Source organism: Platalea leucorodia, assembly GCF_965183815.1.
Source record: "Platalea leucorodia genome assembly, chromosome: 4".
Taxonomy (NCBI): Eukaryota; Metazoa; Chordata; class Aves; order Pelecaniformes; family Threskiornithidae; genus Platalea; species Platalea leucorodia.
This window is the reverse complement of record NC_138826.1, coordinates 64,749,191-64,766,851: the sequence shown is the minus strand read 5'-3', so window position 1 is coordinate 64,766,851 and position 17,661 is coordinate 64,749,191. Positions and strand designations below refer to the sequence as shown.

Sequence of the window (17,661 nt, the reverse complement as noted above, 5' to 3'; positions counted from 1 at the left end):
TCTTTCACAAGTCTCCTTCCATTCTCATAATTATATCTGCTCAATAACTGGAAACTACCTATCAGGACTTGGGAAACCAGCCTCTTGGCCCTCATTTTTCAAGCCACTAGCCTCAGGGGAGCAATTCAGGTGCCTAAACAGACGTACATAATTTGAGGAGGATATCCTGCCTGGCTTCCAGCTACTATTCCAGAAGGAAATAGGTCTCCTGTGGATTGCGTAGTACATCTGCCAGACCTTTTTTGAATATCACAGGCATCCCACAAATTCAGAAGTGGGAGAAGATATTCCATTTTGGATAGTGAATCTTAATTTACCTGTCTACTCTATTCCACATATCTTTGCTATGGTGATTTCAAATTCCTGGTGGAAAATACAGTTGAGAGGCACACAGAAGATCTCTTACATGGTACCCAAACAAAATGTAGTCCGTAGCTACAAAGGAAATCTTGGTTAAAAGCAAGTGTCAATATTCAGAGCCATCAACTTGTTAACTGCAGTGTTTGCTGCATCCGTCTGTATTCTGCTATATAGATATCTATTTTGAAGTTTTCCTCGAGGACAGACTTACGGTTCAGAAGTCACCAATATCTCTGTTATGTTTCAAACAATCTCAAAATATAAATTACAGTGATGTAACAAATATGGAAGACGTCATCAACTTTATCCATAAATTCTATATGCAGGGAATGGATGTTCAAAAGTACATAGAAATAATATGCTAATTTAGAATAATAGATTCTGCCTTTGTTTACCTTAGTTTGTTTGGTGAGGGGGTGGCGATAAGAAAAAGAAAGGGCAAGCTGCCACTAAAAAAAAAAAGTAGACTTTTTGCTAGTTAGAATCATAGAATCGTTTAGGTTGGAAAAGACCCTTAAGATCATCAAGTCCAACTCTTAGCCGAGCACTGCCAAGTGCACCACTAAACCATGTTCCTAAGCACCACGTCTACCCATCTTTTCAATACCTCCAGGGATGGGGACTCAACCACTTCCCTGGGCAGCCCGTGCCAGTGCCTGACTACCCTTTCGGTGAAGAAATTTCTCCTAATATCCAATCTAAACCTCCCCTGGCACAACTTGAGGCCGTTTCCTCTTGTACTATTGTTTGTTATTTGGGAAAAGAGACTGACCCCCACCTCACCACAACCTCCTTTCATCCTTTCAGGTAGCTGTAGAGAGCGATAAGGTCTCCCCTCAGCCTCCTTTTCTCCAGGCTAAACAACCCCAGCTCCCTCAGCCGCTCCTCGTAAGACTTGTTCTCTAGACCCTTCACCAGCTTCGTTGCTGGACGTTGCTCTTCTTAGTATCTCTTCAATATATTTTTCAATGACTATATGATAACAGCATATTCAACACACAAGTACAATGCCCAGGACTTAGATCCCCAACAGTGAGAAAGAGAAATTTAATATGTATTTATCAATAAATTCTGAATATTTATAAAGGTACACTTTAAGCTGTGCTGAAATTAAATCTGTTATATAACAAACACTTTCATTATTAACCTGCTGATATTTTAAGGATTTCTAGATTTTTTTTTTTTTTTTTTGAAACTTGCTGTTAGAAGGAACAGAGACAATGAAAGGCACAAACAATATTTGTTGAAAATTCCCCCTCTGGTAAATATAGTCAATAAGACAAAAAAAATAAAGATACTTCTTATTTCCTGCAGTTTCCATCAGATAGGCCTGAGTGTTCTGCAAGACATTATTATTGGAATAAAAACCTAAAGACTCAAGCTATTTAATTTATTTGAGCAAAACAACCCCAAGAGTCCCAAATCCAGTATATTCTGACTACCTATTATATTCAAAAGGTGTTTAATACCAAAGCTTGTCACATGCAGAATGTGTGCATCTCTGAAAAAGTAATTCTTAATGGCAGCACAGAAATAATACTGATTTACTATGCCAAAATGACTCCATAAAGTTAAACTTTGCACTTGAGAGACGGATAAAGTTTCTTTGCAGCATTGCCAAATTTTAATACCTTGGGTGGGATTCATCTAAGCATTGAGTCACATGAAGTTCCCTTCATAGTTAATGCAGGCCTAGGTAATATAGTTAGGTCATGAGTCGTCTCATTCTTAAAGCAGATGTCTACACTTGGACAGACTAATACTCTTACCCACTATTGGACACCCAGTTCAATTGCAAGAATCCCTCCAACATTCTAAACCCAGTAATTCAAGAGGAGAATATCCTCCAAGTTATCGGCAACTTACAAGCGTTGCACTTTTGGGTGTAGATAAACAGGAATAAAAAGCCAACTCACTTTATATTCCTCTATGTGTCCAGTATCCCACAGCACTGCTGTAAGGGTTCAAAAAGCAAGGCGACCAGCTTTTTCCAGTTCCCACATAACTTTACAACTACAAAGCTGGAGGAATATATGCTTTGTGAGATCCACACACGACTATACAGCCTCCAAGAACCAGCATTAAGAAGCAGCATTGTTCCTGACAATGCATTACTATGAAAATTACTGAATGTAACTAATAAAATGTATTCCTTCTGGGTTGAAGAGATGCACTAATTGATCAAGTAAGACTGACAGTGATTTCAAACAGCTGCCCTACATCTCTCAGAAAACAGCAGGTTACAAAGGCAGCAGTGATACTACTTGTGTTCCCATTGCACATCTGATGTTCTCTCTTGCTGTAATCTGCAGCAGATAACTGAACCATGAGCTAGACCCTGTTCGCTGATGTGAACATCCACATCCACTGAATAAATCTAGTCTTCCTATGGTTTCCTCCATTTTCCCAAAACCAGAGAAGAGGTCCTTCAAAGGTGCTTTCCCAGCATGACACTCTCTGTACTAAGAATAAAGCTTAGGAAAATGAATTGTCTTCCAAAACCGGTCTTCATAAATGCCATTTACCTGTCCTTTAGATGTACTTGATGTATTTCCACCTTCTTGTGCCATACTGCCTGAAAGGATCGATCATATATTAGTGCAGGTAACAGACTTCTGGAAACGTTACACTTTGCCTCCAATACCAGTCTGGGAATAACTAGGATTACACTTCTATTCCTACTTTATTTTTAAGGAATATTCACAAGGGTTCAACCATGGCATTGTGGTTCTTTACCTACTTGGCTGGCATAATGAAAAATGAAAAAGAAAAAACAACCAACCACCAACTTTAAGGCAGAACAACAGCTATTCTGGCAAAAGTTTGAAGTCAGACATCCTGTAGCTCATAGCACCTATACTATATTCTCAGTAATTTAAATCAGTCAAAAGGCAGCCAAAGAAAACCTTATTAAATCTGATCTCATCGCCATGGAACTGGGAAAAAGAAAAAAACCCCACACAATAAATACAATTCGATTGGAACACAATACAATAATACTGTTGCTAAATGGACTTTAAAAGGATGCAAGATTAGCATTCAGCTTCTTAAAGAACTCAGACTACATTCAGCTCTTGCACAAAGGATGGAACAGAGGGAAGAGGACTGTCAGTTCAATCCATTTGGAATGCCCATATACAAAGTCTCCTTCATTTTGCCAAAATAGCTTCTAGAATAATTATTTTGAGAAAAGATCTTTGGCCCCGTTGAGTTTAAACACCAGTGATAATCTGGAAGACATAAGAGCTACCATAAACTGTGGCTTTCCTTCTAAGTGGTATCTGGTCCCAGTTATAAGGCCATTCCTAAGAAGAAAAAGGCAACAGAGGACTGTCTCCCATCTGCAGTTGAACCTGCTCAGTCCATCAAGATACACAGAATTTTACTGATGGTGCCAGTCCCAACAGTTTATACAACAAATACATATTTATTGAGTGGTAGCAATTCTTGCAGGCCATTCTTATGATACAGATAAGAGTTAAGACAGATGTAAAATAAGACCCTATTGCTAGAGTTCTTTTGTTTAACTTTCACTGCCAGAAGATGTGGGAAGACCACAGGCCCTCCCATACATTCCATCCCAGGCTCTTCTGAATGCTCTTTCACAATACTGGACTCTGCCTTTGCTATGAAGCAGGGAATAACCACTCTATTTTACAGCTTGGAGTGTAATATTTGAAGAAACGGCTGCTAGCATCTCTGGACTCACATTCAGGTAGATTATAGGAGGCAACATACACCTATGTTTATCCTAGGAAAGAATTCTGTGTATCTATATTTTGAGATAATACTTACAGGCAAGATTTAAAGCATGAGCTCTGAATCCACATTTGAGTTTCTTGCATAGAGAAGGGACTGAGGAAAAGTTAAGTAGAGCTTCTCAAAGGAGATAAAGTTCCTTAAACATTTGATTAAACCAAACAATCAAATTAAATTATGTTGGAGGTTTCAAAGAAAGATTTGCTAGCCAGCAGGTTATAGTCCCTGCTCCCTACCAGCAATGGTAAGAGAAAACAGAACTATTGAAGGCCAAGTAGTCTGTAGTTGGTAAGCTCAACAACTCATAGGCTAAAATAACTGACAATAATAGCTGCTAATGCGTGGTGAAAGACTCCCCAAACAAGATTAAAGCAAGTAAGGAACAGAACTACTGAGGGCTGAGAACCAACTGCTCAAGCAAGCAAAGGTACTACTGGAACCGGGAAGCTGTAAACACTCAAAAGAGCTAAATCTAACACTGAAGTATGCTACCTTCAAGATTTCAACATTCCCAGGGCATTTAGCCATTACCGAGGTCCTGCTATCGGACACTACATGTCATTACACAGCTCTATATTCATTCAACAAAGCTTGTCTGCTAAATAGACTGTCTTGATCTCAGCTTCTGACTGATCAGTTGCCCACTACCCTAATTTATCACTTTGGGCTAGGGAATGCTGTGAATCTTAACTTTTACTTGAAAACTATTGAAACAATGGTTACAAGTCACAGAACTTTTCCAAAAGGCAAAGATAATTCAAAACCACTTCCACTTCTTTTTAAACCAACTGACTAGGAAGGCAGGTGATTTACACTCCTACATTACTTTAGCAAGTAGTTTACTCATTTTAAAGCAGAGTTCAGGTTGGAAAAAAAGTATATTTCAACTCACACTTTTGCTGTTCAGGCCAATCTTGCATACTACTCATTTCTAGTAACAGGCCTGTTCGTGCTGGGCTGTTTTACCAAGGTACTGTACCTTGCATTTAAAATTTAAATTATTCTTATTCTCAGACACTTTAAAATGTCTTATTCTCCAGCCCCAGCAGAGTGCTGCAGCTCTCCACCATGCTTCCCACCTACTCATTCCCTGCACAACTGCCAGCGTTCCCTTCCCCAACCAGCATCATCAGTGTTACAAGTATCCTGACATAGTAAGTTCAGCAGCAGCCTAAGTGTAACATGAACTTCTGTTGGGCTGGCTTGTAGTGTTAGTTCAACAAACTTCAACTCTGCACATCCTTAACCATGTTGTGACTCTATAGCTGATGCCTAGAAATGAATGAAGCCGATTAAGTGGACTTTTAAGTTTATTACATGGTTTCTGAACTCAAGTAGACCTCCTAGAAAATACATGGGGTTTTTCCAAGTCAACATTTATGTAAAAACAGTCCTGTTTCTTTTTTACTGTGTACAACACAGATTGATCTGTCAGCTCACTGGGAAAATATACAGTCACTTTTAAAATTAGGTAATCATTTTAGTTCAAAGGGTATTTCAGCTACAGTCTTGTTTTATTCAAATTGCACTATACCCACTTGAGGGACTATAGCAGAAAGAGGAACTCGCCACTTTAAAAAAGTTGCCTGTGGCAACTTACTTATTAATCAGAAGCAGGCATCTTTCTACAGTCAAAAAGCAAATGGTTCAGTTCTCTTGTCCATGTCCTCCCACCTATGGAGGGTTCAGCACTGGAGCTGCAGATTTCTTTTTTGAAATGAGGATGTGCCCGTGACCCAAATCCACTTTAGAAACAAGGGCCCTCAAAACCCATGAGTGCAGTTTAAACAGCTGAGCCTTGTGTACTCTCTTCCTTTTTTCCATAGCCCACTGCTAAACTTAAAAAAATAACTAGAAAGCTTGTTGAATACCAGTCCTCAGTCATAAGTTAGTAATGTATGCAAGGTAATACACAATTTTCTCCCATATAAAAGCTTCAAATAAGCATTTACTTGAAGCACTGGAGAGACGGTATCAAGTAATTAGAAACCTTCTTTATCTCAGCCTTCGGTTTCATACCTGACTTTACAAGACTGTTTCTTGTTAAGAATGGTGTAATTTCCTTAGTTACTTCACACAACTTTCATACTTTCTTTGATAGTAAATATTTATGGTTTTATATATTCTCTTTGGCCACTAGGAAAAAAAAAAGTAGATATTTAGTCAGTTCAACTATGTCAGTGATGTCTTCAAAGCACGTTTGAGCTGCAAGTACATAGTTTAAACAGTAAATGACTCCATAGCTACCTAATTGCAGAGGTAAATTTTAACATCACTGGAATTTTTCTATGAAAACAATTTTTCTGTGACCTTTAAATTAGCCAAAGAAAAAAAGAATGCATCATTAAACTGTTACAGCAGCGAAAAGTTAAATAAGAGATAGTAAGTCCAGTAGGAGATTTTGCTACTATTCAGAATTCAGCTAGACAATCTGCATAGGTCCACAATGCAATCTACAGGGCCATATTCACCTGAAAAACCCTGCCTGACCAGCATATTATTTTTAGGAAGTCAGTGAAAACTACTGTATTAAAGTATTTAATCTTATTGTAAAAATCTTTTAAAAGTCTAAATTTCCAATTTCAGAAATAACATTTTTCATAATCAGTCAGTTATTCATACTGAAATACAGTCACATTAAAATTCACTTTAAATTCTTTTTGGTTTTCCCCTATCTTGTTTTTAGATTAGATATAATGGGCAAAATACCAGCTTCACAAGTTTACTGTTACTGGGAAATTCCACTAAATAACATGGAAATTCCACCTACGGCATCTTAACACAAACTTGCACAACCCTGGCATAAAGCTTTTCCTCTACAAAAGACAAGCTTCTTTAACAACACTACATTCAGAATCAAGAGTTTCAACAAACCTCCTCACAGAGTTTGTTAAATTTAAGAAAAGTTGAGTGAACACGGACACTTTGTAGTACTCACGTAAGTCAGCAGGCCAACTGAAAAGCCTGCTGCATGGCCTACTAGCTCTTCAGTACATTTCTCCAACGAACGAGCTAGCCCACAAAGAGCACACTCCTTCCTCCATTTGCCTCTTAATGAACACATGCACCATTATTTTTCCCTTGCTCTTCAGACAAGTCATTTTCTTAAGAGATATCTCTATCATATGCAATAAAACAACCCAATATACTTTCAACTAGATACACATCTGAGAATTTTTAATACATTAGTATATATTTCCTTTCCTGTTACCTTATGATCTAGGATTCCTTTCCATTTTTAAAAGTACTAATTGCTTACCGGAGACATTATAAGCTGATTTTGTATTGGAACAGAGCTAGGCTGGCCTCTGAGGATTTAAATCTTCGCTTAAAAAAAAAAAAGTTTCACACAACAGTTCAGCTATCTTGATAACTTCTACAGCCTAACTTCTAAAAGGCTTCTAATTCAAGTGAACATCACTGCAGTTGTTTTAACACTCATCTGATGTTTCTGATGGCTTCAGCTTTTCAATCTCCCACTTTCTATTGGTGAAAGAAGCAAAAATGTAAATGCATCTAACCTACCCTCAAAATACTATTCTGTAGACATACATAAGATAATAAGTAATATAATATATGCTTATATTAATCATATATTGGAGCAAACATGATTAAAGCTTCTTTCAGCATCATGTAGTTGTCCACCTTAATAAAGACTGCATAGGTATATCTACTGCTTTTGTGGAATTCCTGGTAGAAGAAAATGCAGGAATTTTTTAAAAATATATCCTCCACTTCAAATTACACTTGTACAATTAGTACAAGTCAGTGATTAGTATCATATCCCATCATATATATCTTGAGAGCCTACCTTTTCCTAAAAGAAGGGCATTATAATTAGAAAAATAAGAACTTTCTCTAGATAGGTTACTGATTAATATTTTAAGTTTTTACTAGTTTCATGACTTTTTAGCCAAGAGGTTTGTCCATTACAGGCTATCAAAACAGTAATATATGTCACCTATAACAATGCTAAATGCTTTTCATATATGCAATCTCTGGGGCTCTGCGAGTTTTCAATTCAAATTAAGCACAACTCAAACAGCATGAAAACTAAGTATATCTTTCCTATACATATTCCTATAAGATATATTCTTTTCAAATATCAGCACTCTCAAATCTCCTTAAGTTTGTTACAGGTTCAGTTCTTGATGGTACCACAGCAAAAATAGTACGTGTGAAAGGATGCATAGATGCAATCATATTTGCAAGTGTGAGTGTATACCCACACAAACAAAATATGGACTCTTTGTAAATGGCGAAGATGGAGAGAATTCACTTTAAGCAAGTGGCAATATGAAAGATGAAATGGAAATAATCATATGTAGCAGGCAGATTAAAAAAAAAAAAAAAAAATCTTAAGTCTTCTTAGACTACCAAGACCTGGAAGAAAAACTGATCTTCACCATAAGAAAGCTCAAATTAAGCTATTATATCCTTCAAACTAACTAATAAGGATCCTAATCATTATCAAACTGAAAGAGGGAAAGAACATGTTACATACAGAGAAATAAGAAAAGTTAATTTCAAAAGCTGTATTTTCAAGGTCAAATGAAGTGATGACATCACAAAATCCAGATATCAAGATCTGATGAGAGTCTGAAAGAGTTTAAAGCTATCTGGAGAAGGACTGACTGTGGGACATAATAGAACAACAGCTGCCATCCACATATATGCGGGGGTATCAAGGGTTAGGTCCTCATTCCATGCCTTATAGACCTCCAAATTGTATTGGTAAGCAAATATTTCTGGGCATTAATAAGCTGAAGTATGAAACATGAACACCACTGAAATCCTTGTTTAGTAACTCTGAAGTATTTATTCCTTAATTAACAGCAAGTATCGAACACATTTAAGTTGTTGGTCTGGACACTCCCCAAGAATTCATATACTAGGAGTGTCCAAACATTACACGCTTTTAACAGCTTCATGCAGATTTGTTTGCTAGTAGGTTTGTCTACAGATAAAACAAAAAAAATTCCCTCTACTATTTTTGGTATTGACACTAGTAAGATTTAATCATGACACCTGCATAGAACTTTGCTACGCATTTCCATTCACAAGTTTTTCCCCACACCAGTTCCCAATCTACTTCATGTACAGATAGATGATAAAGAACAAACACGGATGTTTGCAACTCAAATAGTTTTGAAGAAGAACAGAATCTCAATCTATAACTTTGCAGTTTTCAGGTGCCTCTGTCACATTTAAAAATTCAACAAGAGTACCGTGATGTCCAGATACTCCCCACATTACGAACGCTGCCCTTTCATTAAGCATAAGACTACTATTCAACTAGTCGTTGACGCACCACCCAGCACAAAATTTGGGCAAATGGCGGATTTCTAGTAACAGCCTTCTTGTATGCACCAGTTATAACTCGCACAATCAAATAGTAAAGAATGGCCACTTGAGAAACAAAAAACACACACACATGAAGTTACCCAAGATATTTAGTGGCAATGCCTGTAGACACTTGCTCAAAAGCTAGTATCACATTTACAGACCCACTCTTGCAGCATTCCCCACAGTTTGTAACGTTCTGTGCCTAGCAACCCATTTTTTGGCAATGCAACAATAAAAATATCACCTACATCAAATAAGTTGCCATTGGACATTCAGAAAACAAGCAGTGAGTTCTCCAGTGCAAAGATCATTGAAGTCTGACACACAGCTGATTCTGCAACACCTTAAATTTCAGGAACGGTACAGAGATCAGAAAGCCCAAGTTTTCTTTTCTGTAGAAATTATTTTATTTGAAAACTGAATGCATGTGGGATTACAGAGTATATCCACACCCAATGGCCTCGCCACCAGCCTACCTTTGCAGGAGGAATACTGATTAACGTCCACCACAGGAAACCCCTTTGCGTGTCTTGACGCTTGTCTTTGCCATTACCCATGCTGAACCTTGTATTCAAGTGAGCAACACTAGAATTCTTAATTCACTCTAGATCCTTCAGTTTGAAAAATTTTTTCACAGCACTCCTTTACTAGTTGTTTGTATCTTTTACAGAAAGAGAGCCAACATTCTCCCAAATAAACTTGTCTATATGTTGGAAGTTGAAGGCACATGTTATTCTAGTAAAGCGAAGGACTGTTTCTGCTTGGAAACAGTTTACTGAAGACAAAAAGCATATCCAGATTATGCCTGAAACTCAGTTCCTCTTTAGCTACCTGTTTCTCAACTAATTTGGATATTAGCATAACACTCCATCTCAAGGCTGGCTCAGTGAAGCCCTTTTCAAATCACATCCTCTCCTTTGTTCAAAACAGACTCCCTTCTACCAATCTTTCTTCAGGCTTGTTTTTGTGCAACATGTTACTGCTCAGCACATGTGCATAAGCAGTCTGTCTGCTTATCTTTCAGAAGCTTTTCATAGTTTGTAATTCTATTGTGTTCCTTACCTAGCACATTCCTTCCAGCACAAATAGCTTCCTTGCTGTTTATTTCTTCAGTTTAGTCACAGTAATTTAATAATTTACATCATGAGAGGCATTTACCATCCAATTTTCTAAGCTTATACTCTTCAGTTTAGTTCTTCAGGTCACTCCTCATAAAAATTTTGCACAACATACTACCAGAAGAGGCGACAGATTTACACTGTTTTGTCCTTCCTTCCATCTTCTGAGAATTTAAGAACTCCTCCAACCATAACATTTTTCCTCAATATAATCAGCTTTAGACACTGACACTTTTTTTTTTTGCAATCCTAACTTAAGTTTACAACTTTTTTTTTTTATCAGTTAGAAAACAGAGAGCAGCCAATGCACGTCATCAAGTTGGGCCTTAGCAAGCTGGTATATGGCCATTGTCATTTTAACTGGGCCAAAACCACGACAAGAAAAGACACAAAGAATGCGTCAAGGGGAGCGAGAGATCTATACAAGTTTCTTCTTCCTACTGGACAATGAACGGTAGTGTGGAAGTATGAAAATAACCTGAAAGACAAGTCAACAGGGTAAAAGTAATGTCACCAAAAAATATTATGTCTGTAAATTTGTAGAACGAGGAGGAATACATGCTGTGTAATTCATTCATACAGAACCAACTCACATAATCAAAAGGAGGGAACAGAGCTACAGGTTTACTGTTGCTATGATTCATTATTTCATCTATCGTTTGTCCTCTCAAGCAGATGTTTGACTAGCACTAACCTTTTCATTCTTATGATGCATCTCATTTCTTACTCAACTACAGACCTTTACTTCTTTCTTCTCTATTTTCTGCTAATAGAACATCTGAGAATTGAGCTATACTGTTCACGACCTCAAAACTCACAAGATAATGATTATACTGTCTCTCAGCCTATGTCGCAAACCCTGAGCTAGCTGCTGCATCTCTGCCCCCTTTCTCATTCCCAAGTATCTCATCTTGAAACATCTCATCATGCACCAAGGTTTGTGCTTTTTCTGTTCCTCCCATGCAGAACTTCACAGTTCTACTCGTAGACCTATGAGCAATAACACCTCCTGGATCAATCAATCTTAAATATACTGGCTTTGGGTCTCACAGATTTTCCCATTCCGGAACTTCTGACTAGGCAGTCTGACTACTACATAAATTACATGCTAAAATTAAAGACTGAATGAATACACTAATACAGACATCCATGAAGATGAAGAGGCTCAGCATATCCTGTTAATAACACACTCAGGACTGTCTCAGATATTCTGAAGCAAGGCTGTCTCTCCACTTGTCCCAAATATTCCTTTCTCTCAAGAGGGTGTTCTTTTATGAATTGCTGCAAAGATTTTGCATATTCAAGTTGTCATCTTTCTGGTCAGAACTGCTGGCAGGACAGTAAAGGTTTCCTAAATGCATTTAAAGGACAATGGCCAATATTTGCTGAAGAATGGCCATTATCTGGAGTTACTACTTTTTTCTTCATGTAGAATTTTTCACTTGAGCTCCCATTACACATACCAATAAGCACAACCTCCACTAATACCTACAAAGCAGCTCAATTTCAATCACACTTCCTCTTTTCTATTCAAGATTCTGCAGGATCTTCACCTGTTTCCACTAGAGGATGCTTGTTTGCACCTTTTTCTAAGATGAAGTTGCCTTTAACAAAATTAAGTGACCCAAGAGACCTACGAGGGCTAGGAAAAAAGAAAAACATTAGGAAAGTACTTTCAGATGGTAGGAGTTTATTGCACATCTTCTACAGCATTGACATAAGCTACCATGTCAGCACACGAGCTTACTGACACTTCCTGGCGGCATCCTCCCCTCAGCACGACTATTAAACGAGTGAGTTTTACATTACTGCATTACCAGATCCATCCCGGCTGCCTATCACGGGGACAAGCGTTATTGCTTGTCCGCGCCGGTTACCGGCCGGGCGCTGGGACCCTCCCCGGCTGACGGCCGTGGCAGCGGGACGACACCTGCAGGGCTTCCCTCCAGGTGAGCTCCAAACCGCCAGCCTACAAACACCACTCAGAATAAGTCTCTTTCCTCGCTGCGTTTTCCTGCCTTCCTATCACCCCGTACGCAGGTTTTCCGCCGGCGAGAGGCAAAAGCAAGCCCTTCTGGGCGCAAAGCCCTCCCGCCGCCCCGCCGCCCGCCGCGGGGAGCTGCCCAGGCCGGGCCCGGCCCCGCACCCACGGCCCGGCGCGGGGAGGAGGAGGAGGAGGAGGAGGGGGGCTCCCGCCGCTCCTCTCTATCCACACCGAGAGGTCCTGCGAAAGTAAACTGCTGCCTTCCCTTCCGAGGTGGGAAATTTAAAAAAATAATAATAAAAATTAGGAAAAAAAACCCGCCACGATCCCCCCGCCAGCCTTGGCGCTGGCGAGCAGCGAGCGCAGCCGCCCCCAGCCCGCCCTGACAGGTCGGCGCCCCCGGCAGCCCCGCGGCCGGGCACCTGCACCCCGCCCACGGCACCCGCCGCTTCCCAAGTTCCCCGTCGCGACAGCTCCCCGCCTCCCCCACGTCTGTCGCGATACACAGGCCTCCGGGGAAAGGGCGGGGGGCACGGGGTGGAGGCGGCAGCACCCCCAGCCCCGGGGGCCGCGGGCCAGGCGAAGGGAAGGGGTGGGCCTCCGAAGGGCCACTTACCGGGCGTGCAGTGCCGGGGTGAGGCCGGCGAAGAGACGGGCGAGGAGGGGGGCGCCGGCGGCTGCGACTCCTTGGGGGTGCCGGCGCCCGAGGGGGGGATGGCGGGGGGCAGCATGAGGTAGCGGTCGGGCTGCGGCAGGCAGCGGAGGCAGACCGAGTGCAGGCAGGGCAGCAGCTTGGGCCGCCGGCTCTGGATGGGCTGCCCGCACACGCCGCAAGTGTCCAACAGGTTGAGCGGGGCCACCTCCCCGCCGCGCTCCGCCGGGCCCTGCCGGCTCTCGGCCTCGTTCTCCCCGCTCAGCGCCGCCGCCCCCGTTCGATCCGCCGGGCAGGGCCCCCCCGCCGCCGCCGCCGCTGCCACCGCCGCCGCTGCCGCCTCTTCCATTGTCCTGCGCCGGCCGCCGCCGGAGCGCCGAAGGGAGGCGGGGCGGCCCCGGTGCCCCCGCCGCTTCCCGCCCGCGCCGCCGCCGCGCCGACCCCCGCCCGCGCGGCCCGCGGTGTTTGTGTGCCTGCCCCGGGAGGAGCCTGCCCCGCCGCGCGACACGGCCAACGGCCGCCCGCGCCCCGCCCCTCGCCACGCTGCGCCACGCCCCTCCCCCCGCCGCGCCGCCCGCCCCGCCCCGCCCGCCGTCCCGGCCCCGGTGCCCCGCCCCTCCTCGCCGCGCCCCTCCCCCTTCGGGGCCACGCCCCCCCGGCGCCTACGTGCGGCGAGCGCGTCTCCCGCCCCGTCCCCACAGGAACCAGGCCGGCCGGCCCCGCCCCCCGGACGCCCCGCCCCCCGGACGCCCCGCCCCTGCCCCGCCCTCTCCCCGGGCGGTTGGCGGGGCCCTGGCCCTCGGCGGCCCCGGGGCTGCTGCGGGGCGGCCGGGTCGCCGCTGCCCGTGGCGCCGGGCCGCCACCGGCGTACACCCGCCACCTCCCGCGGCCCTGCGCCCCACCAGCCCCCCCCACTGCGGTACAGGCCTCCCGCCGGAGCCCATGGTGCTCTCAGCCCCTGCCCAAATGGCCGCCCTCTCGTCTGGGCAGAAGGCCCGGCCCGCGGCCGGCAGCCTGTGGGCAGCCCGGCACTGGCGGGGTGAGAGCCCGTCATCCCTTTGACGGGCCGTTCAGGAGGTCGTCCTTCTCCCCCGCTTCATGTGCAGGTGTCTCTGTAAATTTTGGCCCGCGTTCGGTTGGCGGATCACGTCTAGCTGCTGTGCGCAGGGGCGGTACCTGACCGAAGCTAACTGGCAATCGGTAAAATTAAAAAAGTACAGTGGAAGAGTACAATTCTGGTTTGGACTCAACATTTTATTGAATCACATGCTTTAAGTACGCGTGCAGATGTGAAGCACAATGAAGACGCGTTGGTCACAGGTCAATTGTAAGCCGACCCAAGCTCCTCAGAATATTCCAGATGTCTGCGCTTAAAATCCCAGACCGACCAATGCGCTTCCCGCTTCCTTGCATGGGATTCAAGACCCTAACATTGGACACATAATAAATAGGAGCATAAGAATGTCATACATGACAAAAGATGAGTTTCTTCAGCGCGTAGGACAACTGCGTTGTCATGATGCAGCATGTCTCACATCCATAATTTACCATGATAACAGGAGAACAATACTACAGGTTGTTTCATGGCGTGGGCGGGAAGTAGATTTGGCTTTACAATGAGGAACTGTTAAGAGATAAATGTCATTCCCCGCTTAAGAATATCAACAGAGGGGACAAGCCATACCTTCTCAACTCTTGACCTGCCAATGCGTAGGGAAAAAATATCACCAGAAGCAGTTTCCTGAAGCACAGCTTCTGCCTTCCAGTCCAGCTGCCTCTCTCCTTTGCTGAGACTCACCAAGTGGTCGGGTAGAGCCCCGTCGTCCTCTTTCTCTGATCACACACACACACACACTGGCTTGGCTGTCCAACACCCTACGATGATGTTCTAACAATTCCTTGTCGGGAGCTAACATGCTGAGAGCACGTAAGTGTTAGTGATGAAACGGGTTCAGGAATTAAAGCTAAGGAGGATGGTACAGGTTCTGTAAGGTGACAAAGTATAAAAAATGCCCTTAGAATGGGTCTGTCAGGGAACAGGCGATAATTGAAGTATCTGTGATTAGTTTTAACAGCAAACATGATCAGGAAGTCAGTGAATAATATATTTGTGAGGGATGATAGCAAGTCATAAGATCATCAAACTAGATGGTTCCTGTAACTAGTATAAGCTGTTTCTCCAATAGGTGTCAAAACAGGAAAATAGAGATATTATCTAACAGTATGAAGATCACCCTGCAAAGAATCTGAGCAGACACTTTGATGGAAATGATGATCCCCATAAGCCAGTATCCCAGAGATTAGTAAAATGATACGATTATGTTTCCTGCAAAGTTTGTTTGCTTGGGGTGTTTGCAAGGCTCACTCAAACTGTGCCGTAAAATCTGTAGTCGCATGGCATCTGAACATCATCTGATTTAAAATAAATGTTTGACATTGCATAATTTGAATTTGAATGTAGAGCCCTGCTCTCCTCCCTGTTAGTGGTGGCATCATATTACGAGCACTCAGGACAGGAGCAAAAAGCATTAGGGAGAAACAGAAATAACCATCCTGAGATAACCAGCCATTCAGTACATGAAGACAAGAGAGTAAAGGAAAATGATTTTAAGTGTAACTGCATTGCTCAGACAAAATGTGGAAACAACCAATGAAAGATGCCGCACCCCGTTATACTCACTTGGGTGCACTGCTTTTGGGCCACCGCTACACTGCATCTTACCAACAGGGACCCCAGGCAGAGCTGGCTTGGGACTGCTTGTGAAAGGCGATGTAGACAAACCCACCATGGGGCAATACCTGCTGTACTCTTTTCAGTCAGAAAACAGCTGCTGGTTTTGTCCAGTTTCTGTCAGAAGACGACTTGTTGGGTTCTCCAGTGTTTCGCTGGGATGAGACAAACCAATGGAGAAAGAATGAAGGTGGTGGAAAGCTGATGAAGAGTCAGCTTAGAAAGCATGGAAATCGGGTTGACTAGCTGCAGGAAACAACGAGAAGCTGAGATTACTTCCTCTCTCCTTCCCTCTTCCATGCTCACAGAAGAGCTTAAGAGCTTGCTGTGCTACTTGTTACTTCTGTTCACAATATGTGAGTTTTATTAAATCCTCTGCTTCTTCTGGACATCCCAATAAAAGCAAATTCCAGAGATTGTCATTCAGAAACTTGTCATTCAGAAGCTGCAGAAGGAAATGGCTGCCAACTGCCCAGCAGAACTTCTCGCTGGAGGGCTCGTAGCGAGGAGTTCCTTGCACTCAGAATTCACTTGCTGGCTCTGATTTCTTCCTTTTGTCTCTGGTTCAGTTTGTCTCCTCCTTATTTTTCTAGATTTTCCAGTAGTCAGTCACTTGGCCTTACAAAATGCAACCCTTCCCAGATTACCCCTAAACATCGGCATGTGTGTTTCCTCCTCCTAAAACAGCCATGTGACACTAGTCTCTTTCCCAAGTTTTTTCGTAGACCAAAATAAAGCCATGGGGCTTGCAGTGTGATCCAAACAGCTTAGTTTTATCCTTTATGTGGCAACAGTGAAGGAAGTGGCCGAGGAGACTCAGCACTCGCCTGTATCATTAAAAAATGCTTTTGCCACTGTGGTCATCCAGGAGGTGGATATAGCAGCTCTTTGGCTGTACTCCACTACCAGCAACATGAAGCAGTCACTGGGAGGATCTGCCCCAGAATATACAGCATTTTCTAGTCTGGCTTCTCTTGAGAAAATGGATGTCTTAATATATGGTTGGTTTTGCTGTTGAGTGAAATCCATAAAATAGAAACGGTTTTCACTGGGGGCAAGATGAATGCATTAGAAATTCACAGTTAAGAAGATGTAATATATTAACCTTTCCAGCAACAGTGAAGAAGGAGAACTTTACATACCGCAACAGCTGGAATAAGCAGTGAATGAAAATAGTGCCTCCCTAGCTATGATGGCTGAATTAGGAATTAATCTAGAATATGGCTTAGGCCTGTAGACTGTGTTTTTGAACTCCACAACCAAGAACCCGTAAAGCTATAGTAAACCACCTACTTGTCCTCTCTGCCAGGAGAGAGTGAGAGAAACCTGGTTTGGGTAATTTTCTTAGGATTTTCAGCTTTCTGTTTTCTATACTTCATTCCCCCAACTTATACACACACACAAAAATCCTTTCTTCCAAACTGAGGGATGGTTTCTTGGAAACCTTCTTTGTGTCCTATTAGATATGCTATTTACCCAAGTCAAATATTTCTTCAGCACCTGGCAAATGACCACTGGCACTTTTCTTTCACAATCAAGAAGAGATTCACTTGACCAGCTTGGTCTCAGCTGGAAGCTCACCACAGATAAGGCTGGGTCCAACACCCTGGAGTAGGCCAGCCACCCTGTAATATTTCCAGTGCTCCACCCAACACCCAACGCCTTCACGGTAAACTATGGAATAACACCACCACTGCACAACTTCCCATTA

The 17,661-nt window shown here is 43.0% G+C and overlaps 1 protein-coding gene across 1 annotated transcript in view; it reads right to left on the bottom strand.

Moving 5' to 3' along the window:
- TRIM24 (tripartite motif containing 24) overlaps positions 1-13,588 on the bottom strand; it is a 66,247-nt gene extending 52,659 nt beyond the window's left edge. Inside the window, exon 1 of the mRNA XM_082310402.1 lies at positions 13,184-13,588. Within this exon, the coding sequence (XP_082166528.1) occupies positions 13,184-13,568 (385 nt within the window). The 5' untranslated portion in view covers positions 13,569-13,588. The remainder of the gene's footprint in view (positions 1-13,183) is intronic.
- Positions 13,589-17,661: the final 4,073 nt, after the last annotated feature.